The 24,872-nt window shown below is 41.1% G+C and overlaps 1 protein-coding gene across 1 annotated transcript in view; it reads right to left on the bottom strand.

Moving 5' to 3' along the window:
* Positions 1–24,872, bottom strand: part of SLC15A1 (solute carrier family 15 member 1) — a 114,709-nt gene that overhangs the window by 44,869 nt on the left and 44,968 nt on the right. Inside the window, exons 2-14 of the mRNA XM_077297109.1 lie at positions 17,287–17,306; positions 12,983–13,067; positions 12,656–12,797; positions 12,136–12,255; positions 11,928–12,027; positions 11,410–11,500; positions 8,942–9,025; positions 8,149–8,231; positions 7,096–7,182; positions 2,640–2,729; positions 1,387–1,431; positions 628–660; positions 462–550 (exon numbers count right to left, since the gene is read on the bottom strand). Of these exons, the coding sequence (XP_077153224.1) occupies positions 462–550; positions 628–660; positions 1,387–1,431; positions 2,640–2,729; positions 7,096–7,182; positions 8,149–8,231; positions 8,942–9,025; positions 11,410–11,500; positions 11,928–12,027; positions 12,136–12,255; positions 12,656–12,797; positions 12,983–13,067; positions 17,287–17,306 (1,069 nt within the window). The remainder of the gene's footprint in view (positions 1–461; positions 551–627; positions 661–1,386; positions 1,432–2,639; positions 2,730–7,095; positions 7,183–8,148; positions 8,232–8,941; positions 9,026–11,409; positions 11,501–11,927; positions 12,028–12,135; positions 12,256–12,655; positions 12,798–12,982; positions 13,068–17,286; positions 17,307–24,872) is intronic.

Here is a 24,872-nt window from a genome sequence, read left to right as displayed (position 1 = left end):
TTACAGGGAGATTCCATAATTATTTCCTCAGAATTCAGTGATTCCATAATTTTCCCCCTATGCTTGGTTAAAAAAAGTAACCATTACTGACTACCACATTTTTTGCTCTTCATTTCTTTTAGTGTTTCTTAAAGCCAGAAAGTTGCAATTTAAATTAGTTTTGTTTTTTGCCATCTGTGATTTTTTCTACAAAATTAAACAACTGAATGAACATCCTCCAAGGCCGATGATTCCATAATTTTTGCCAGAGGTTGTACAATGTACACGGAAAGCTGTGGTGTGGGCAGGTTTATACACAGCTCAACAACTGAGCTCTGCTAGATCTACAGCAGTGAAAACCATGACTCATGACTGGAATCAGGCTCTATGTCCCTACATCATGTGCTAACAGATTACATAGCAAAACACTGCTGACAGATTCAATTTAATGTAGATTTCTAGTTTACACTTGTCATACTTACGAGAAGTTTAGTTTGCATTTCCTAATGAGGGGATATACTACGATGTCCATCAATGGCACAAGAATAACAATTAATATTGGATTCACAGTCTACAATACAAAAATAATTAGGAATTTTAGAAAAAAAAGCATTAACTTTATTTGGTGCAAAAATATTGTTCACTTACCTGCATTTGATCTGGCTGAATCTGAATTGCTCCCTGAAAAAGAAATGTTATATATGTTATAGTACTGTTAATAACTGCAATTTGTAAAGAATTCATGTATTTGTTGCTCCCAAAGCAGTATCATTTTATTAATGCCAAAATGGAAATTGATTTATTACTGTTTCCAACATTCTCTAAGAGGAGAAACAAGCCTCTCAAAAACAGATAAAAAATGGAAAAAGCAAAAAAGACTATTCCAGCCCTTTCTCTTTTCACTCCTTTGGTTATATATAACAGTTAAATCTGAGAAATGTGTGAAGAAATCTCAGCCTCACTCTCTTGTGTCTGGCTGTGAGATAACTGGCTGGAGCCGCTGCCTCCCGCCTCTGCCTGCAGTAGGGCACAGTGGTGAAATCCAATCCTTTACTAAGACAATCCCAGTCATTAGAACAAAAATGGAACTGATCAGAAATGTAACCTTTGTGTTAATTACCGTATTATTTAAAAACTCTGAATTTGCAGAACATGCAGAATATCCAACGGAACAACAGATTAACAAATTATTATACGGTAATTATTTTTTAGATTCTGTTCCCCTTTAAAAGTCATACCAGATAGGGTTTAATTAAAGTGATTCAAGGGGTGGAGTTAATGTGGTGTCTGGATTTGTTTCAGTCCTATTTACACCCATAGTTACTATATTTAGTGGAAATGGGAATATTTTATAATTATAATGTCATATATGCGGACTTAGATTATAGGCATTTCTAAATTACTTACGAAATTTCCATCCATAGTGGTGGCTTGTAGAGTCCATCTTGAACCCTTTAATAAAATTGATGATAAATGCAATAAGTATTTGTTTATTGCACCCTCCAACACACTTAGGCTAAGTGCACACGTTGCAGAATTGCCGCGGAAATTTCCGCGGCAATTCTGCAACTCCTGCCGCGGGTATATCGCATGCGGAATTGGCATGCGTATTCCTGCTAAAAACTAGCATTTTGCAAGCATAATTAGCTTGCAGAATGCTAGCGTTTTCCAAGCGATCTGTAGCATCGCTTGGAAAACTGATTGATAGGTTGGTCACACTTGTCAAACATAGTGTTTAACAAGTGTGACCAACTTTTTACTATTGATGCAGCCTATGCAGCATCAATAGTAAAAGAATGTTAAAAATAATAATAATATAAAAAAAATGGTTATTCTCACATTCCTCAGCGGCTTCCGTTCCTATAGATGCTTTGTGTGCAGGACCTGCGATGACGTCACGGTCACATGACCGCGACGTCATCGCAGGTCCTTCACACAAAGCATCCATGGGAACGGAAGCGGGTGCATGCACCGCTGAGAGGCGGGAAGACTCCGGGGCCATCAGAAGGTGAGTATATCACTATTTTTTATTTTAATTCTTTTTTTTTTACCAATTATATGGTGCCCAGTCCGTGGAGGAGAGTCTCCTCTCCTCCACCCTGGGTACCAACCGCACATGATCTGCTTACTTCCCGCATGGTGTGCACAGCCCCGTGCGGGAAGTAAGCAGATCAATGCATTCCTAGGTGTGCGGAATCCCCGCGATTCCGCAAATTTAATGAACATGCTGCGTTTTTTTCTGGAATGCGATTCCACTCAGGAAAACAACGAAGCATGTGCACAAAAAATGCGGATTGCATTCTATTAAATAGGATGCTTAATGTGAGTGTTTTTTTTGTGGTTTTATAGCGTTTTTATAGCGAAAAACCGCTAAAAAAAGCGAAAAATCTGCTACGTGTGCACTTAGCCTGACACTGCTTACAGGGGTTGTATAAGATTAGATAAAGGGTCTTTTATTTTCCAGACACAGTATCACATGGGTACATCTGCTGGATCATGTGCTGTAGCTGATCCCATTCATGAGAAGGGGCCTAACTGATTCCAGATGTACCATATGCACTAATGTGTTACTGTGCCTGACTTTTCTGTCTCACAAACAATTACTTTAATAATTAAACAAGATGTTTTAGTAACTGATTGTAGTCAATTTCACAATTTACCTGTTGGTCAAAAAGAGCCCAGAACATTGGCAGAGGAATATAAAGAAACAGGACCTTAAGCACCATCTTAACTTGGGCAATAAGAAGTTCCTAATAATGAAAAGAAAAGTAAGAAGTTACATCATATAATTTAATGTGCATTGTACCATACAGTACAGTAACGGGATTCTATACAGAATTATTAGACTGTGGGATAATTGGCTGCCATATGCCGGAGAGTGATTCAACTCTATCAGACTTGTAGGACACTAATCATTTCCTACAAGAGGTGCGAAAACATTAAAACATTAAACACATAAAAAAGGTAAAAGGGGAGTTTGCCGAAAAAATGTATAGTGCAAGCTGGACATTTTTTTGTCTATGCACTGTAATTATTTTAAAAATGTTAACAATGTCAGACATATTTCTTTGGGAAGCTTTATGCTTTGGATAAATCAATTCTTAACAGGTTGAACGCAGTTTGTGGTATATGCAGTGGTAAATGACTGTAAATTCATCTATATAAGGAAAAGCATATGACCTATGTTTACATGGGTCAGTCATTACTTTTATATTACTTTCCTATCATTAAGGTAGGTCGTTGATGACCAATCCTAAGGATAGGGGTGAACAGCCCCTTTAAGTGTTTTAGGCCGCACTCACATCTATGTATAAATGGGACTAGTACAATCCAATAAAAACATTAGATTGCCCTTTCACCAATGCTATTCAATGAAGCAGTGTTCATCTGTTATTTTTTTTTCAGCTGAAAATCTGGATGTGAAAAAAATCTATCTGACGAGAATCACCAATGCAAGTCAATGAGTGCGATAGGTCATACAGATTATCAGTATGTCGCTTGATTTTTACGGATACATTACCACTCTATAGCATAGCACACTGTAAATGTAGAATAATAGTTGCAAAGAAAAAAAAAGGCATTGTATACACATGTCATACAGAATAAGCCCCCGGAAGAAGCTGGTTGCGAAACGTGCGTTGGGGTGAGGTGGGACGATGGGTCTGCTGCAGGTAGTTATCATTGTTGTGTCTGGTTACACTTGTATATGCAATATTGTTGTACTCTATGCATGCTTGGGCAGCTAGTAGTTCACCAGGCTACATATAGGAATATACTTACTACTCTGCAGTTTGTCTTACTTATGCTGTATTTATATCATTTATTATTCAGCCTCCCACCTTATGTTAGGGTGCTTGTGCACTTTTTTGCACTATTATTTATTTCTGTACAATAAAGCTTTTTTTTTTTTAATTCTGGATCTCTTCGTTTCGGCTCCTTGTTAGGGTCAGACCGAATAGGGTTATCATGTATTGTGAAGTGCCAGCCATATCCTTTGGACATTGGTGATTTGTACATGTCATACGGATGCTAGCCGGGAAAAAAATCACACACTCGCATAGCACTCACATAACATATGGAATACCAAACGGATTTCACTCATTCAACTTTTCTGGATGAAAATCGGAACAATTTTTTATGCAGATGTGAGCGAGGCTTTAGACAACATGTCATATCCCTCCAGACAGGAAAGGGTTCTCCTAGGTGGATCCCACATATGCGTGATTGACATGAAGTTGACCTGCAGTGCATCTGAGTTGCCCGCCAGGGCCCAGGGGTACTCGGTACTGGGCCCGGTCGTTGTTAAAGAGGTCACGGTGGCGGCAACCTGGTCCGTGGCCCTGGGCACCTAAGTAAAAGGGATAGTTTTTAAAGGGAGTTGTAAAGCAACAAAAGTTTGTGATGCCACCTGTGGTACTCAGTCAGGGGTGACCGATGCTGCTTAAAGGAGTCCTCTGGGGGTGATGGTACAGCAGCAAGATGGTCTCACTTCCCACAGGTGAAGCTGGGTCCTAAGAGCTCCTGGTATGCTGGGCAGGGATGGTGTGGTGGATGCTGGCAAATAAATGGAGGCTACAGGGTTGTAACGTCTTTACCTGGTTTACTGGTTGAATCAAGCCAGGGTACCAGCAACAGGTGGTAATGTGATCCGGCTGGCCTGGAGACAGTGGTGGATCCCTCTCCCAGGTGAGATCCGTAAGCCTTTCTGCTCACGCTTGTATGCGAGGTCCTTGCTGCCTGTGGCTCCCTGACAAAGTCTTCTCTCTCCTGTCCTGGGACAGTTACCCGTATGGTGGGCAGTGAGAGCCTTTTTTTAGGGTCTCTATCACAACCCGGGCTCTTCATGTACTGCTGCACCTTCAGGTGTGGGTGCGGGCAAATTACATAAAGTCCTTTGCCCTCTGGTTCTGCTGTGCGATCTGGAGTACAACACAACCTCGGGCTCCCGGTGCCCCTTTTTTGCACTTTGGCTCAGAGGGTGCCCGGTCACAGTTCCCCTCTATGCCCTTTCCTTCTTCTTTGCTCCTTTCCTCAGATGCTCACTAACATTCCAACCCTTCAGATTATCTTCCATTCCTGGAGCCGCAGCTCACACCTGGCTGCACAGCTCCTCTCTCTACTCTCACTCCTTTCTCTTCACGCTCCTCCACTGAACTGACTAACTCCTCCTCCAGACCAGAATACATATATCTAGGGAAGCTCCCCTGAATCCGGATTCAGAGCTCCCCCTTCTGGCCTGGATTCAGAATGTGTTGCATGTAGGTGCGTTACCTGGTAAAGGGAATCCTCTTTGCCTCCAAGCATGATATCGCCCTCCCAGAAAGGCAGGCAACATCACTGTAACAACCGGTTAACTGGGGTGTTACACATCCATTTTTTAGGTCTATGTCAGTACGATGAGAAGCATTAGGTCCTGGAGGTCTAAATAACGGTAATGATTTCAGTTGATTTCTCCCAAAATGAATAATGTCAGTAGTTGGTTTTACAGAAATAAGCTCCATCATTTAAATGTGCTTGAAGTTGTTTTTAACATTTTTGTTACTAACAATAAAGTTAGGTGGGTGTTATATAAAGAAGTTAGTAAGATAAATTATCAAGGCTGACAGGAAGCGTGGTTCTCATGTGAAACGACAGTTTGCCTATTAGTCTATGTATTCCCTGGTGTGATGTGTTAGCGCTATAAAATGATTGAGTTTACATAAAGTGGTAAGTGTCCCTTATTGCCTTCTCGACTTCTACTACAATTTATGGACTATATTTCTAAGGTTGACCAATGATGTTATTTATGTTCTGGATTGATGTCCTAGTTTGCAAATTGCCTCTTCTGAGAAAAAGAGGACTTAACTCTATAGCGCCACCTGTTGGAAGTAGCGATCCTACAAGTCACAATCAACCCTCTAACGAGTCGTGCAATATGACTTAGGATAAAAGCCAAATCAGTATCTCAATTCGCAGACACGGTGTTTCGGGCTGTTGGCTCTCGTCAGTACGAAGCATGAGAACTGATTTGGCTAGGTGAGAGGCTCTGGACTGGGGTCTAAGGGGTATCGTTTCTCCTTATGGAGAGTGACATACCATCTCTGGCTTGTCAAGGTAAGGAGGCTTATTTGCCTAGTTTGGTCAGTCAATACAAAATGTCATTTTGAGCAGTGCCAGTGCCCTCTTTTGTTTGTCTTGGAAGAATTTTTTTGCATGGTGTCAACCCTTTGAACTTCAATGGTAGCTGAATAATTCTGTACTCAGTGAGCTACCTTAAGTGGTGTCTACACTATTCCCTAAGACAGTGACTTGTGAGCAGTTTGGTACTTATCCTCCTCTGAACACAGGGACCATCACATTATAACTTCTGTGAGTCCTGTCTTTGAGTTTACCACTTTTCTTCCTTCCCATCTGCTATTTTACCTGTTCTTCAAAATATCAATAATTTTTCAAATGGATGTTTATGGGTCACATTAATCAATGAATATCTAGGTCTGGGAATGGATCAAGGGTAGGGTCCTACATAGGACTATGTGTGTCCCTCATAATATTCAATTTGTATTAATGTCTATGTAGTTTTTGTTAAAAGATTTCACTCATTGTCCAATAGTACATTTGAAAGTCGCTGTGACTTTCATGGTAGAGCTGCCTCCGTGTCTCAAGCGCTCGGTTGCTGCGTTGACTGTATGCTACTTGGGACCCTATCCTTAACAGCATAACTGTCATTTTAGTTTTTACTTCATAAATCGATAATGCACATAAAATAAGCAACTTTGTAATATATCTTATCAGAGAAATCTGCTCCTTTCTCTTACAGAATTGATCAGTCATTATGTAAAATCTGTATTCCGTGAAGACAGTTTCATTACTGAGATAGGAGATGGCAGTTACTATGGATAAGATTCTATGTAGATGGAAGGAGAGGAGGGCGGAGCTCTGTCTCTAGCTCCTCCCTCCTCCCATGTAACAGTCTGTATTCGCTGACTACAGATTTTACTCCAGAATTGAGAATTGTGATAATGGTAATTATGAAAAAAAAAACTAAAACGATGTTTACAATTTAACATACACAATCATACATTCATACAGCAGTAGAACATAGATTATATTAATTGTAATAACCAATTTGTTTCTTACATCATACTTTTCTTTTGCCCAGTCCATCCAATGTTCTCTCTTAGGAATTGATTTACTGCGATTTTTGTATCTGTTACTGATAGCAAACTGTAAATAGAACATATAAAATAAAATAAAAATTTGTGTAAAAGTAGTAAAACATAAAAAAGTATAAATTAAGTATTGACGTTGTCAGATAAACCCTCAGAATATAGTTAACATGTCAGTTATACTGAATGATGAACGAGTTTTCAAATAATTTCAGAATTGCTGTTTTTTTGTTCATTTTGCCTCCAAAAAGTGTAATAAAAAGTGATCATTCTATGTTTGTACATTTAAATCAATATAATAATAATAATAATAATAATAATAATTTCCATAATTGGATATGTTAGAAAAATTTTTCCTGTGCTATGATAATCTTATAAATCTACCTCTGCTATGTACAGTGTAATGGCCGTGTCCAGTACATGGTCCGCACATGCCGCAGCTCCTTCTCAGAGGGGCAAGTAAAAGTCAATGACGATAAGTGAGTATACAGACTGCAAGCGACTTGCAGCTGTAATCGCAGCAAAAGGTGCTGCAACAAAGTGTTAAGTTAAAGGGGCCGAATAATATTGCACGCTCCACTTTTCAGTTTTGAATTTCCACAACAATTTAAAATAACCAATAAATTTCGTTCAACTTCACAATTGTGTTCCACTTGTTGTTGATTCTTCACCAAAAAATATACATTTGGTATCTTTATGTTTGAAGCATGATATGTGGGAAAAGGTTGAAAAGTTCCAGGGGGGCCAAATACTTTCGCAAGGCACTGTAGATGCTTATTAGGATATCGAAACAATGAAACAGTAAATTGTCCATTTGAATGTCTAATAATTGGAAAATGATGTTTTAGTTATCAGGTTAAATAAGGTTTCCCATCTTATAATGTGTTGCATCAGAGTTGATTATTAATATTGAGTAACACTATGCATTACATTTTTTGCGCTATTATATTTTATTTATTCAGAACACGATTCAGATGAAATATTAATAAAATATCATTCTCAACAATATCTCTGTTTTACTAACCGTGATGCATTTGAAAACCTGAACAATAATGTTACCCTGGGGAGACACTTTTTTGTACATTCCATTCCCAATGATAAATACAACTGCGGGAAAAAGTAGGAGAGAAAGATAAAGTTACCATCAAAATATCTGCATCGCATGACAAGATGACTATTATCAATGAGTATTTTCTTGTGGGGACCAATAATTCTTATGAACACTAAGAAATGTTCTACAGTATTTTATTTCCTAAGTTCTCACCTGGTGCAGTAAAAGATGTGTCACTAGGACTAAAGTGGACCGTTTTTGCTTTGATTTTATTCCCACTGCTCTCCTGCCTTTCGTGTCCCTTTTTTAAAATCCACCATACAGTTCCAGTGATATGGGCCTTTTTCTTTAGTACAGATTTTTATAGTCTTTACCAAAGGGGCGTGGATCACAGAGTAATATTGCAGAGCAGCCGAAAAACAGGCCCCAGAGAATCCAGTGAGCAGTACCCACTTTGTAAAGACTATATAAGTTAGCACTCAATAAGGGCCCACATCTCCGGAACAGTATGGCGGATTTAAAAAAAAATAGAGGAAAAAAATTAATACTTACGTGAGCAATGGGAATAAAATAAAAGCAAAAAGTAGCCATTTTTAACAAGTGACAGGTTGTCTTTAAACTGAAGGGTAGTGTAGCATTTAAGAAAATATTTCACGGTGCTGGATTACTTGTTTTCAGGTCTTCTTAGCATGTAACTGGTATGACCTATCTACTGGGGGCCCTTGTTAGCATCATCCATAAATATCAATGATTTCAATAAACATACCTAGAGCAACCACCATTAGCGCAGCAGGCACACCAAAGGCCAGAGGATAGCACTTTTGCTGAGTGTGAATGCCACATTCCTGTCCTGAGAATGACAAGAATACATTTCAGTGATCTTCATGTTATCTTACTCATATTACCGTACTTATATTAAAATATATCTGCCATAAAATGTTATGTGCTTCATACAGCATATTGATAGATTATTTTCGGGCTTAATGGAAGCGGTCTCCCTAAATTACAATGTGGAACAACTTACAGATGTCATGATATCAAATATAGAAACTGATATCTCTTTTAAAGGGAATCTGCCAGCAAGTCTTTGCTATGTAATATGAGAGCAGCATAATGTAGGGGCAGAGATCCTAATTTCAGTGATGTGTCACTTACTAGGCAGTGTGTTGCTGTTTCAATAAAATCATTGTTTTATTGCCAGGGGATTATCAATACAGGTCTGTATAACCCCGCCCCACCACTGATTAGCAGTTTTCTGTTATGTACAGATTACACAGAAATCTGCAAATCAGTGGTGTGGGCAGGGTTAAGCAGAGCTCAACATTTTAAGCACTGCTAGTTCAGCAACATAGGAAACAGTGATTGTGTCAAAATGACATCATGCAGACCATACATGTCAAACTCTGGCCTGCAGACCAAATCTGGCCCGCAGGGTGAGAGTGTTTGGCCCACAACACAGAGCACTTTATACAATAATGAGGACTACATGGGGCCATTATACTGTGTGGAGGACTATGTGGGGCTATTATACTGAATGGAAGTCAATGTAGGGCCCATTATACTGTATGAAGGGCTATGTGGGGCCCAGTAGCACAACTAGAGTCTGATGGGCCCCAGTGCAAAATTTGGAACTGGGCTTTCCCCCTCATGTTGTTCAGATGTTTGGGCCCTGTAGTGTTCTAAATTCATATTGTGTCCCTATTATGTCGTAATGTCCTCCATCCTGGGCCCCTTACAGGTATATACGCTCTCCCCATCATGGTCTACTTCCTGGCATATACGTCCCTCATCATGGTATATGTCCCTCATCTTGGTGTCCCTCATCCTGCTTTGTGATTATTTGTTTATCTTATTCTAAGATCTATTAATTAAAATATATTTTATCGTGGCATAACCCATTTAAGTTTCTTTCCATATGAAAAGGTTCATTGTTACATTTGATGATAAGAAAACATTTGCTCAATTGTAGACATTTTGTAATAAAGGTTGGCCCATAATTTTTTCCAAGTTTTTAATTTTGACCCTCTGTGTATTTGAGTTTGACATTTCTGAGAGACCAAAGAGTGACACGTCACTGGAATGAAGTTCCCAGCCCCCTATATATTCTGCTGCTCTCAGATTACATAGCTAAAACCTTGTGATAGATTCCTTGTAATTATAAAAGTTGTCCTTATTGGGATTGTGACTGTTATAACTGACTAAAACATGCATGCACTGTATAAGAATATTGGGGCATGTGTTGCCGATAGGCCGCCATGTGATTAAAAAATAGCAAGCTTTATACTTTTTTTTTTGCAGAATGCATTGAAAATTAAAATAGCAGTTAACATCACATTTCTATAAAGTTAAATTAAAAGTATACCAACCAAAAATTGTATTTTCAGGCTATTTATCACACCTTACACTTAGCTTTTTGATGGGCCCATGCAGAGAGCGTATAATTAGCGCCAAGGATGGGATCAGATTCTGTCCTGTGAGATCAGGAAAGCATTTCTCAGAGCCTTCAATAAGGCTTACCTGGTCTGACAGGATGAAAATTGATTGTTCCCTATGGTCATAATATATATATATGGCTCCTGCACTGAACCATCATATAGTTGATAGTTGGGTGGATGAAGCCATTTTTTTTTTAGTCAAAATTGCTTATGTCAGTATACGAATGAGCAGGACTACAATTAAATGTAAGGTTATAGTCTTGTACATTGTATTGTGGATATTTATTTATTTGATTTCTGTTCCGTATATGACACCAACATATTCAGCAGTGCTGTACAGAGATTAGCCATAATGTTGCTTACATTGCACTTTGACAACAGATTTTATATAATGTTGCTGAATATCCTTGAAGGTGGTGACATTCTACAGATGTAGCAAGCATCATCCTTACAGATGGCCTGCCACCGTTCCCATAGCCGGCTGCTCTAACGGAACGTAAATGACTGACGCTGCCACAACTACAGCATAGCGAGCCACACCAGGTACATTTCCATATCTACTTCTGTATGTACGTCTCCGGTTCTGTTTGTATTGCAGGATGCAGCCATATTGCAGCCGTACAGAAGATTCATATTCTTATTTATTATGCTTTTCTTATATAGCGCTATCATATTCCGCAGCGCTTTACAGACATTGTCATCTCTATCCCCAATGGGGCTCACAATCTACACTCCCTATCAGTATGTGTTTGGAATATTTCATCCAGTGTGAGTGCCGACAGTAAGATGTCCAACCTACCTCTCAGGATGGGAGTGATAATGGTGGACAGAAGACTTCCAGCGTTGATTGACAGATAAAAGATGGAGAAGAACCTGCTCCTCTGTTTATCCTATAGTAACAATACACACCATTCAGGTCAATATAACACCGGCCACAGTTTTATAAGATGATGTTACGAACACATATCACAATCATACAGGTATGGGATTGAGGCTGAAATTCAGCCCTGGCATTTGACATCACACAGACCCATGCTGTCCCCGTCCCCATGAACCAGATGGGATATATTACTGATATTACCCTGGATGGAGGAAAGCAAGATTTACTACAAGACCAATATACCAGAGGTCTGCTGGGGTAAGTGACGGGGTCAGCGACTTTGTGCTTCATCACAACTCTTAACAGTACGGGTGTCTTGAGAACACAGATTCTGTTAACAACGTAGCAGACAAGGCAGCCCACAACCAGACAGGCCCTTCTGGCAATTTCCAGTATTGCCAGATGGCCAGTCCGGCCCTGCAATCATAAAACCATACCTGGCTCTCATCAAACTGGTCTCCTCCAAATGCTGCAACGCAAGGTTTGATTCCTCCCGTACCCAAAGCGATTAAAATAAGGCCAATCATTGATAATGAACTATGAGAAAAAGCAACTTGCTTAAAAAATCACACTCCTACAGAAATTCTGCAACACGTTCACAATATGAATAGTTTTATTGTTCCATTAAGAACTATTTCTACTTACACATGCACGGCAATGCTGTCCGGTGTTCCATCCTTGTTCCCATCAGTAAGATCATGAATGGAACTGACAGACATAATGACCTGACCCACTGCATACACAATAGACAGATATACGATGGTCCTGGAAGTGAAGACATTTTATAGCTTGAATTATTTACACAGCAATCGGGGGCATACAAGCATTTTCGTTTAATCTAGCCTTATAAATCATCCTGTAAAGTACTAAGATAACCTAATATAATATAACCCTAGAGACAGAGAACCGCTGAATGTGTCATTTACTGTAACTGTATTTTGTGCCTTGCCATACCTTTGTGGTTTTAAACACGTCACTAGATAATCTTGAAGACCACAGATGGCATATCATGATATTATGGGGCTTTATTCCACCTAGCTAATTCAGTTCCGCTACATATGTGCATGTGTTTTACGAAAATATTTAGTGAATGACTTGTATTTTTTGGTAAGTGAAGAGCACAGCCTATAACAAGAAGGAGACGTTTAACAATTAAAGGCCTTACTTGAATTTTCCCAGCCAAGAGTCTGCAATGATGGCTCCAAGGATTGGCGTCAGGTAACAAACAGCAACAAAAGTGTGATAAACCACAGTGGCGAGGTTGTCGTCCCATCGTAGAAAGTATTTGAAGTACAAAACCAACACCGCTACAAAGAGAAGATACAGAGAAAGTACATTTCTTAGAATGATCCTAATTAATCACTAACTTTAAGTAATTGCCGCAGTCCATTGATATTTACTATTGCCAGATGTCCACGGCCATGATGGCTTGATTTCAACCGCTGTCAGAATTTATATTCAAGTAATATTCCAGGAAAATGTAAAACTTTACCTCGCATTCCATAGTAGGAGAACCTTTCACAAAATTCATTGATGACGATAAAGAAGATACTTAGAGGGTAGCCAAAGCATCCCGGCTGTTAAAGGTAAAAAAAAAATAATACTTTTATGGTACAAGTAATATATACACTCACCGGCCACTTTATTAGGTACACCTGTCCAACTTCTTGTTAACACTTAATTTCTAATCAGCCAATCACATGGCGGCAACTCAGTGCATTTAGGCATGTAGACATGGTCAAGACAATCTCCTGCAGTTCAAACCGAGCATCAGTATGGGGAAGAAAGGTGATTTGAGTGCCTTTGAACGTGGCATGGTTGTTGGTGCCAGAAGGGCTGGTCTGAGTATTTCAGAAACTGCTGATCTACTGGGATTTTCACAACCATCTCTAGGGTTTACAGAGAATGGTCCGAAAAAGAAAAAAAATCCAGTGAGCGGCAGTTCTGTGGGCGGAAATGCCTTGTTGATGCCAGAGGTCAGAGGAGAATGGGCAGACTGGTTCGAGCTGATAGAAAGGCAACAGTGACTCAAATCGCCACCCGTTACAACCAAGGTAGGCCTAAGAGCATCTCTGAACGCACAGTGCGTCGAACTTTGAGGCAGATGGGCTACAGCAGCAGAAGACCACACCGGGTACCACTCCTTTCAGCTAAGAACAGGAAACTGAGGCTACAATTTGTACAAGCTCATCGAAATTGGACAGTAGAAGATTGGAAAAACGTTGCTTGGTCTGATGAGTCTCGATTTCTGCTGCGACATTCGGATGGTAGGGTCAGAATTTGGCGTAAACAACATGAAAGCATGGATCCATCCTGCCTTGTATGGAGCATCTTTGGGATGTGCAGCCGACAAATCTGCGGCAACTGTGTGATGCCATCATGTCAATATGGACCAAAATCTCTGAGGAATGCTTCCAGCACCTTGTTGAATCTATGCCACGAAGAATTGAGGCAGTTCTGAAGGCAAAAGGGGGTCCAACCCGTTACTAGCATGGTGTACCTAATAAAGTGGCCGGTGAGTGTATATACAGGGGCGTAACTACCGCGGTCGCAGCGGTCGCCATTGCGACCGGGCCCCGCAGGTCAGGGGCCCCACGCCGGCAGGTCTGAGCAGGGCCAGGCTGGCCATCGGGCACTTCTGGCAAATGCCAGAAGAGCCGATGCCAGTAGTGGGCCGCTGCACTGTTCCTCCCCCGGAACCCCCCCCAGTGCCGCCGCCGCCGCCGCATTTAACTATACCGGCGTCTATGACACCGGTATAGTTCAATGCAATGATGGGAGGAGAGAGCGTCACCTGACGCTTCCTCTCCCATCATTCCCCGCTCTGCCTCTGACAGTACACTGCGGGTGCGCGATGACGTCATATCATCGCGCACCTGCAGTGTCCTGGGCAGACTGCAGCCGCCAGGAGCAGCGCGGGCAAAAGGAAAGGTGAGGAGAGTTTTTTTTTTTTCTTTTTAACCGGACTGTGGGGCCATTATCGGGGGGGGGGGGGGGAATGAGATGAGATGTGGGCTGTGCTCTATATATCCCTGTGCGGGCTGTGCTGTATATACCCCTGTGGGGGCTGTGCTGTATATATCCCTGTGCGGGCTCTGCTGTATATATCCCTGTGCGGGCTCTGCTGTATATACCACTGTGCGGGCTCTGCTGTATATACCACTGTGCGGGCTCTGCTGTATATAACACTGTGCGGGCTGTGCTCTATATACTACTGTGCGGGCTCTGTTGTATATAACACTGTGCGGGCTGTGCTGTATATACCACTGTGCGGGCTCTGCTGTATATAACACTGTGCGGGCTGTGCTCTATATACCACTGTGCGGGCTCTGCTGTATATAACACTGTGCGGGCTGTGCTGTATATACCACTGTGCGGGCTGTGCTGTATATACCACTGTGCGGGCTGTGCTGTATATACCACTGTGCGGGCTCTGCTGGATATACCACTGTGCGGGCTGTGCTCTATATATCCCTGTGCGGGCTCTGCTGTATATACCACTGTGCGGGCTGTGCTGGATATACCACTGTGCGGGCTGTGCTGTATATACCACTGTGCGGGCTGTGCTGTATATACCACTGTGCGGGCTCTGCTGTATATACCACTGTGCGGGCTCTGCTGTATATACCACTGTGCGGGCTGTGCTGGATATACCACTGTGAGGGCTGTGCTGTATATACCCCCTGTGCTGGCTGTGCTGTATATACCCCTGTGCGGGCTGTGCTGCATATACCCCTGTGCGGGCTGTGCTGTATATACCCCTGTGCGGGCTGTGCTGTATATACCACTGTGCGGGCTGTGCTGGATATACCACTGTGCGGGCTGTGCTGGATATACCACTGTGCGGTCTGTGCTGGATATACCACTGTGCGGGCTGTGCTGGATAGACCACTGTGCGGGCTGTGCTGGCACCCAACACCATGTTGCAGTGCAGGAGATTCCTGCAACAGTCCGAGGCGTATCTAGGGGAAGCGGGGCGGGGGAAGGTGGGGGGGTTGTGGGGGCGGGGGAAGGTGGGGGGGGGGTAGGGGGGGGGCCCCATTTGGAAGTTCGCACCGGGGCCCATAACTTTGTAGTTACGCCACTGTGTATATATATATATATATTTTCAAGTTAAATATTGTCAAAATAACAGTCAATGAAAGGCCCTGTGTATGTTGCTGTGTTTTGGCTCCATTCAAGTTCAAGGTGATATATCACCCATAGAAGTCTATGCAGCATGTCCGATCTCCACAGGATGCATACAACGCTTTGCTTTCAGTTTGCGTTAGATATAACATATGAAGCAGCCTGCAGCAGATTTTTCCTAAATCAATTTTAAAGTCTATTTTCATAAGATTTCCAGGCCTTGTTAAATTGAAGCCTCCTAAAACTATGCTTTAAGCCGGTGAAGGTGGTGTGGAGATTCCATAGGTGGTTGTGTTCAGTGTGTGACTTACTCAATTTTTTATTTTTTTAGAAAAACTTTAAAAGGAATCTGATAGTAGGATTTCACCCCCAAAATTATTTATAAATCCAGAAATATCTTTATGTAGAGAGTCCATTGCCCTGTTACTGAGAAATCAGCATTTGAATGGATATGCAAATAAGGCTGAAGTGCTTTCAGCTTGTGGAAGCTCTTCCCAAGCTTCTGTCACTGTGACTTTATGCCATGTCCATGGCTGCCTCCTCCTGCCTTACTGACAAATAAAAGAGCCATCAGTCAAGTAGAAGGCGGCTCTGGGCGGGGATAGAGCCAGAGTCACAGATGCTTCAGCAGAGGCTTCACATGCCAAAAGCACTTCAGCCTCATTTGCATTTCTATTCAAACGCTGCTGATTTCTCAGTAACAGAACAACAGACTGGCCATATAAAGACATTGCTGGATTTGTCTTTGAAAAAGCTACATGTATATAAATTGTTTGGTTGGTGAAATCCTGCCGACTGATTACCTTTAAATTTAGGTTTACTAGATCATAGAACCCGTACAGTAATTTTAGAGTCTCAAATCTATTCTCAAAATCTTAACTTAATTCCATATATTTATTGGATATGCCATCACTTTGTGATAGAAGGGTAATCCACCGATCCTGAGAGAAACGGGTACACGGCAATGATTTACAAGTGAATAGAACAATGCTGCGCCCTCTGCATTACTGACAAATCTGCTGCACAGGAAAAACTTTGATGGTGACTTGGAAAGATCCTTTCATTCTCAGGATTAGTGGTGGGCGCAGGGGCCAGATCCCTGTAAATCATAAGGCGATAGAATATCTCTTGGGAATAACCCACTGAAGCTTGAAACGCGCTCGTAGTTGTCATAGGTTTTCTCTGTGTCCTTTCTAACACTTTCATAATCTCACACTGTGGCAAATTGGACAATTGTTTCCTTTCTATTTGTATTTCATTATGATTGATTTACTTATGTTCCCTGTGATATTTCCTGAAATGTGAATCAATTCCCTGACGGGAATTTTTCCATAACTTTGCCCTAGAACTGAAGCTTTTTTGTTTAACTACTTTTAGAAAACATAGTAACTCTAGTGAGAGATATATCAGGAAAAGCCAAATTGTTTGTTCAAGGTTAATACTGTCAATGCAGAGTAAACAGTAAATGAAAAGAGTAGAGTGGGAATAACAAGAGAAACATTAATGGGGTGAATTTGTTTTTTTATGAGCCATTTTATATTTTTTTATATTACAAAAACACACAAAATCAAAACTAAGAGTATATGTTTTTCTAATCTGCGAGACAAAGCTAACTGAACACATAGTCATAATAGCTTAAAGTGAATATATTACATTAAAGGAACTTACTGCTGATTTTTCTCCCCTCCCTGTTAAAAAAAGAGAAATAAAATGTTATTTTTACTCTTCCACACATTTCTAAAAAAAAAAAAAAGTATACAGTACAGACCAAAAGTTTGGACACAATTTCTCATTTAAAGATTTTTCTGTATTTTCATGACTATGAAAATTGTACATTCACACTGACGGCATCAAAACTATTAATTAACACCTGTGGAATTATATACTTAACAAAAAAGTGTGAAACAACTAAAATTATGTCTTATATTCTAGGTTCATCAAAGTAGCCACCTTTTGCTTTGATGACTGCTTTGCACACTCTTGGAATTCTCTTGATGAGCTTCAAGAGGCAGTCACCAGGAATGGTTTTCACTTCACAGGTGTGCCATCAGGTTTAATAAGTGGGATTTCTTGCCTTAAAAATGGTTGGGACCATCAGTTGTGTTGTGCAGAAGTCTGGTGGATACACAGCTGATAGTCCTACTGAATAGACTGTTAGAATTTGTATTATGGCAAGAAAAAAGCAGCTAAGTAAAGAAAAACGAGTGGCCATCATTACTTTAAGAAATGAAGGTCAGTCAGTCCGAAAAATTGGGAAAACTTTGAAAGTGTCCCCAAGTGCAGTGGCAAAAACCAAGCGCTACAAAGAAACTGGCTCACATGAGGACCGCCCCAGGAAAGGAAGACCAAGAGTCACCTCTGCTTCTGAGGATAAGTTTATCCAAGTCACCAGCCTCAGAAATCACAGGTTAACAGCAGCTCAGATTAGAGACCAGGTCAATGCCACACCGAGTTCTAGCAGCAGACATATCTCTGCAACAACTGTTAAGAGGAGACTTTGTGCAGCAGGCCTTCATGGTAATATAGCTGCTAGGAAACCACTGCTAAGGACAGGCAACAAACAGAAGAGGCTTGTTTGGGCTAAAGAACACAAGGAATGGATATTAGGCCAGTGGAAATCTGTGCTTTGGTCTGATGAGTCTAAATTTGAGATCTTTGGTTCCAACCACCGTGTCTTTGTGCGACGCAGAAAAGGTGATCGCATGGACACTACATGCCTGGTTTCCACCGTGAAGCATGGAGGAGGAGGTGTGATGGTGTGGGGGTGCTTTGATGGTGACACTATTGGGGATTTATTCCAAATTCAAGGCATACTGAACCAGCATGGCTACCACAGCATCTTGCAGCGGCATGCTATTCCATCCAGTTTGCACTTAGTTGGACCATCATTTATTTTTCAACAGGACAATGACCCCAAACACACCTCCAGGCTGTGTAAGGGCTATTTGACCAAGAAGTAGAGTGATGGGGTGCTATGCCAGATGACCTGGTTTCCACAGTCACCAGTCACCTGAACCCAATCGAGATGGTTTGGGGTGAGCTGGACCGCAGAGTGAAGGCAAAAGGGCCAACAAGTGCTAAGCATCTCTGGGAACTCCTTCAAGATTGTTGGAAGACCATTCCCGATGACTACCTCTTGAAGCTCATCAAGAGAATGCCAAGAGTGTGCAAAGCAGTCATCAAAGCAAAAGGTGGCTACTTTGAAGAACCTAGAATATAAGACATATTTTCAGCTGTTTCACACTTTTTTGTTAAGTATATAATTCCACATGTGTTAATTCATAGTTTTGATGCCTTCAGTGTGAATGTAAAAAGACCAAAAGCAAATACCAATGGAATCCTAGACTACAAAAACAAAACCAAAACACAAGGATTCCTAAAATATAACTTTTAATATATAAAGTTAAAACAACAAAGTTCTGAAATTGAGGACAATACAATGAAAAAGAATAACCAACAGGGGAACTAACTGACCCCTATCAAATACCCTACTCCTGTCCACTACCTATTTGCGGAGGTAGGCACCCTAAGTTTCTGCGGTTGGCGCCCCCGCTCCACAAAGACTAGCCCTGTTGGCCCTACAAATGCCCTAAAGTCCCTAAAAGGTAGTGTCACGAATACCAATAGACCCAAAAACCAAAAATATTATAAAAAATTAGCAAAAATAGTTTAAATAAATAGAAAAAAATAGAAAAAACAAACTAAGCAAAAAAACTCAAAAATAGCTATATAGCCAACAGGCTGAAGACCCTTAATAGGGTATTCATATACAGTATATTATTTTATGGGGTATAAAAAAGGGAAAAGTATTAATATCACCTTTAAACAGAACAGCTCAATTAGAGAGAGCCACTCGGATCACAATGATACCATCATGTATTTATCCCACTAAATGCATAGAGTAGAAACCCCAACTACCACATCTGTAGTTACAATGGCCTGCTAATTCATCCATAAACAAAAATATTATAAAAAATTAGCAAAAAACTGTATATACACAACATAATAGAAAAAAATAATCAAAAACAAACTAAACAAAAAAACTGAAAAATAGTTTTGTAACCAACAGCCTGGATGTCCTTGATAGGGCCCTATGTGGGCACTGTTTTCTAGGGCACGTGCACCCGGCATTACTATATTATAGAGGGGTGCTTTAGAATTTAGAGGGCACAGAGAACCACACACCAGGTGCAGTAATAGGGACACATACGGCAGCAGCGGCTCAGTATTTGGCCAGATGGAAAAGACGGGAAAAGTGAACGATTCCATCAGAAAGAACATCAGTGGTAAGTCACTATCTGTACCTATACTGTGATCTCTTGTATGTTCTGTAGGGCTGGTATTTACCACTGACCATATGGCGGTAATATATATTTTGGTCTTGAAATAGAGATTATCTTCAGTAATAGCGCGGTCATCTGCTGAGGTCCTCCACTGTTCGAGCACGTCACCGACTTGTAATCAAGGTTACCTGGTTAGGGGTCCACTCAGAAGTTTCACCCCCCCTGAACCAAACCCCTAGCTACGCCTCTGACTGTGATCATTACAGTGTTAATCTCATGTTTAAAGGGAACCTGTCAGCAGGATTGTGCTGAGTAACCTACAGACAGTGTCAGGTCAGAGCCGTTATACTGATTACAATTATTCCTGGGTTGATGAAATCTGTTTTGTGGTAGTTTAATCCGTATTGCAGTTTTCAGATAATGAGATTCTCGTGCTCTGGGGTGGCCTGTGGGGGGTCTTTATGTGGTTCTTGGTTCATATATGCATCCTTATGGTCTTATAACAGGTCACAGATCCTTCAGTGACCTCCCCCCTATTTTACATACTGTATCATATTGTGTGGTTACAAGAAAAAATTAACATTCATCAAAATGGTGGAGGTGCATGTGCTGTAGCATGATACAATGGCTAATAAGCATATATGCATGTATCATTTAGTCATATAGTGGGGAGAAGAAAAAAAATCTTCATCAAAAAGGCGCCGACAGCGGTGCATGTGCAGTAGCATATATTGTGTTCCGACAGATGATACTGCGCAAGCGCCACCACTGGAACCGTTTTGTTGAAAAAAATGCACCGGTGGCCCCTGTGCAATAGCATCTATCGGAAAGCGATAGATGATATCACACACACACCGCCACGAGCGCCATTTTGCTAGAGAAAAAAAATGGCGCAGACTGCGCAGTAGCACCTATTGGGGATAGATGTCACTGCACAGGCGCCATTTTGATAAATCATTTTTTTTCACCAGCAAAATGGCACCAGCGGCAGCGCTTGTGCAGTAGCATGTATTGGAACGCAATAGATGCTACTGTGCAGCTGCCGACGACGCCATTTTAATGAAGATAATTTTTTTTTTCTCCACAATGCTATATGACTAAATCATAAATGCATATATGAATATTAGCCATTGTATCATGCTACAACAGAGGCGCCGCCGCCGTTTTGATGTTCATTTTTTTTTTTGCAACCACACAATATGATATGCATAAAATAGGGGGCAGGTCACTGAAGGTTCAGTGACCTGTCATAAGTCCATGAGGATGAATATGTAAGCAGAGCATCACATAAAGCCCCGCCAACGGCGCCAACCTGACAATGCCTGTAGTTTACTGAGCACAATCCTGCTGACAGGTTCACTTTAAACATAGGTATGAGAACAGTAGAAAGTGAGATATTGAACAAATTTGCAATTTACTAGCCGTTTCTCTCTGCTTCAGTTCTCTTTCTATACTTGATTTTCTATTCTTCTGTATGCTATTCATTTCCTAAATTACTGGCCACCTCTGTAGTTTATCAGTGTTGCCGGTCTCCTAGGCAATGAGAGCAGTGCTTACAAGCACAGAGTTGCTCTGAAGCTAACAATCTCTCCGGACCCGGCCAGCTTTGGGGACACTGCACTTCTTTGATGCTGCAGAAGTGAAGATGCCTCATAAAGCAGCTTTGGAGAGAGCACCCAGTTCAGGCCAGTGAGACCCTGATGCGGCTGGGCTGAACTGTCAATCAATTAGAAGTGGGAAGCCTGTAGGCTCAGACAAAGTGCACTCCTGAATATAGATCATAAGACGACCCCTTTAACCCCTTCACCCCCAAGGGTGGTTTGCACGTTAATGACCGGGCCAATTTTTACAATTCTGACCACTGTCCCTTTATGAGGTTATAACTCTGGAACGCTTCAACGGATCTTGGCGATTCTGACAATGTTTTCTCGTGACATATTGTACTTCATGATAGTGGTAAAATTTCTTCGATATAACTTGCGTTTATTTGTGAAAAAAACGAATATTTGGCGAAAATTTTGAAAATTTCGCAATTTTCCAACTTTGAATTTTTATGCCCTTAAATCACAGACATATGTCACGCAAAATACTTAATAAGTAACATTTCCCACATGTCTACTTTACATCAGCACAATTTTGGAACGAAAATTTTTTTTTGTGACGGAGTTATAAGGGTTAAAAGTTGACCAGCAATTTCTCATTTTTACAACACCATTTTTTTTTAGGGACCACATCTCATTTGAAGTCATTTTGAGGGGTCTATATGATAGAAAATACCCAAGTGTGACACCATTCTAAAAACTGCACCCCACAAGGTACTCAAAACCACTTTCAAGAAGTTTATTAACCCTTCAGGTGTTTCACAGGAATTTTTGGAATGTTTAAATAAAAATAAACATTTAACTTTTTTTCACACAAAATTTGTTTCAGCTCCAATTTGTTTTATTTTACCAAGGGTAACAGGAGAAAATAGACCCCAAAATTTGTTGTACAATTCGTCCTGAGTACGCTGATACCCCATATGTGGGTGTAAACCATTGTTTGGGCGCAGGGCAGAGCTCGGAAGGAAAGGAGCGCCATTTGACTTTTCAATGCAAAATTGACTGGAATTGAGATGGGACGCCATGTTGCATTTGGAGAGCCCCTGATGTGCCTAAACATTGAAACCCCCCACAAGTGACACCATTTTGGAAAGTAGACCCCCTAAGGATCTTATCTAGATGTGTGGTGAGCACTTTGACCCAACAAGTGCTTCACAGAAGTTTATAATGCAGAGCCGTAAAAATAAAAAATCATATTTTTTCACAAAAATGATCTTTTCGCCCCCAATTTTTTATTTTCCCAAGGATAAGAGAAGAAATTGGACCCCAAAAATTGTTGTGCAATTTGTCCTGAGTACGCTGATACCCCATATATGGGTGTAAACCACTGTTTGGGCGCAGGGCAGAGCTCGGAAGGGAAGGAGCGCCATTTGACTTTTCAATGCAAAATTGACTGGAATTGAGATGGGACGCCATGTTGCGTTTGGAGAGCCCCTGATGTGCCTAAACATTGAAACCCCCCACAAGTGACACCATTTTGGAAAGTAGACCCCTTAAGGAACTTATCTAGATGTGTGTTGAGCACTTTGACCCAACAAGTGCTTCACAGAAGTTTATAATGCAGAGCCGTAAAAATAAAAATCATATTTTTTCACAAAAATGATCTTTTCGCCCCCTTTTTTTTATTTCCCCAAGGGTAAGAGAAGAAATTAGACCACAAAAGTTGTTGTGCAATTTGTCCTGAGTACGACGATACCCCATATGTGGGGGTAAACCACTGTTTGGGCGCATAGCAGAGCTCGGAAGGGAAGGAGCGCTATTTTACTTTTCAATGCAAAATTGACTGGAATTAAGATGGGATGCCATGTTGCGTTTGGAGAGCCCCTGATGTGCCTAAACATTAAAAACCCCCACAAGTGACACCATTTTGGAAAGTAGACCCCCTAAGGAACTTATCTAGATGTGTGGTGAGCACTTTGACCCAACAAGTGCTTCACAGAAGTTTATAATGCAGAGCCATAAAAATAAAAAATCATATTTTTTCACAAAAATGATCTTTTCGCCCCCAATTTTTTATTTTCCCAAGGGTAAGAGAAGAAATTGGACCCCAAAAATTGTTGTGCAATTTGTCCTCAGTACGCTGATACCCCATATGTGGGTGTAAACCATTGTTTGGGCGCAGGGCAGAGCTCGGAAGTGAAGGAGCGCCATTTGACTTTTCAATGCAAAATTGACTGGAATTGAGATGGGACGCCATGTTGCGTTTGGAGAGCCCCTGATGTGCCTAAACATTGAAACCCCCACAAGTGACACCATTTTGGAAAGTAGACCCCTTAAGGAACTTATCTAGATGTGTGTTGAGCACTTTGACCCTACAAGTGCTTCACAGAAGTTTATAACGCAGAGCCGTAAAAATAAAAATCATATTTTTTCACAAAAATGATCTTTTCGCCCCCATTTTTTTATTTCCCCAAGGGTAAGAGAAGAAATTAGACCACAAAAGTTGTTGTGCAATTTGTCCTGAGTACGACGATACCCCATATGTGGGGGTAAACCACTGTTTGGGCGCATAGCAGAGCTCGGAAGGGAAGGAGCGCTATTTTACTTTTCAATGCAAAATTGACTGGAATTAAGATGGGATGCCATGTTGCGTTTGGAGAGCCCCTGATGTGCCTAACCATTAAAACCCCCCACAAGTGACACCATTTTGGAAAGTAGACTCCCTAAGGAACTTATCTAGATGTGTTTTGATAGCTTTGAACCCCCAAGTGTTTCACTACAGTTTATAACGCAGAGCCGTGAAAATAAAAATTCCTTTTTTTTTTTCACAAAAATGATTTTTAGCCCCCAGTTTTGTATTTTCACAAGGGTATCAGGATAAATTGGACCCCAAACTTTGTTGTCCAATTTGTCCTGAGTACGCTGATACCCCATATGTGGGGGGGAACCACTATTTGGGCGCATGACAGAGCTCGGAAGGGAAGGAGCGCCATTTGGAATGCAGACTTAAATGGATTGGTCTGCAGGCGTCACGTTGCATTTGCAGAGCCCCTGATGTACCCAAACAGTACAAACCCCCCCACAAGTGACCCCATATTGGAAACTAGACCCCCCAAGGAACTTATCTAGATGTGTTGTGAGAACTTTGAACCCCCAAGTGTTTCACTACAGTTTATAACGCAGAGCCGTGAAAATAAAAATTCTTTTTTTTTTTCACAAAAATGATTTTTTAGCCCCCAGTTTTGTATTTTCACAAGGGTATCAGGATAAATTGGGCTCCAAAAGTTGTTGTCCAATTTGTCCTGAGTACGTTGATACCCCATATGTGGGGGGGAACCACTGTTTGGGTGCATGACAGAGCTCGGAAGGGAAGGAGCGTCATTTGGAATGCAGACTTAAATGGATTGGTCTGCAGGCATCACGTTGCATT

This window comes from Ranitomeya variabilis, chromosome 3, assembly GCF_051348905.1.
Source record: "Ranitomeya variabilis isolate aRanVar5 chromosome 3, aRanVar5.hap1, whole genome shotgun sequence".
NCBI lineage: Eukaryota > Metazoa > Chordata > Amphibia > Anura > Dendrobatidae > Ranitomeya > Ranitomeya variabilis.
The sequence above is the reverse complement of the archived record's forward strand: the minus strand, read 5'-3'. Positions and strand labels throughout refer to the sequence as shown.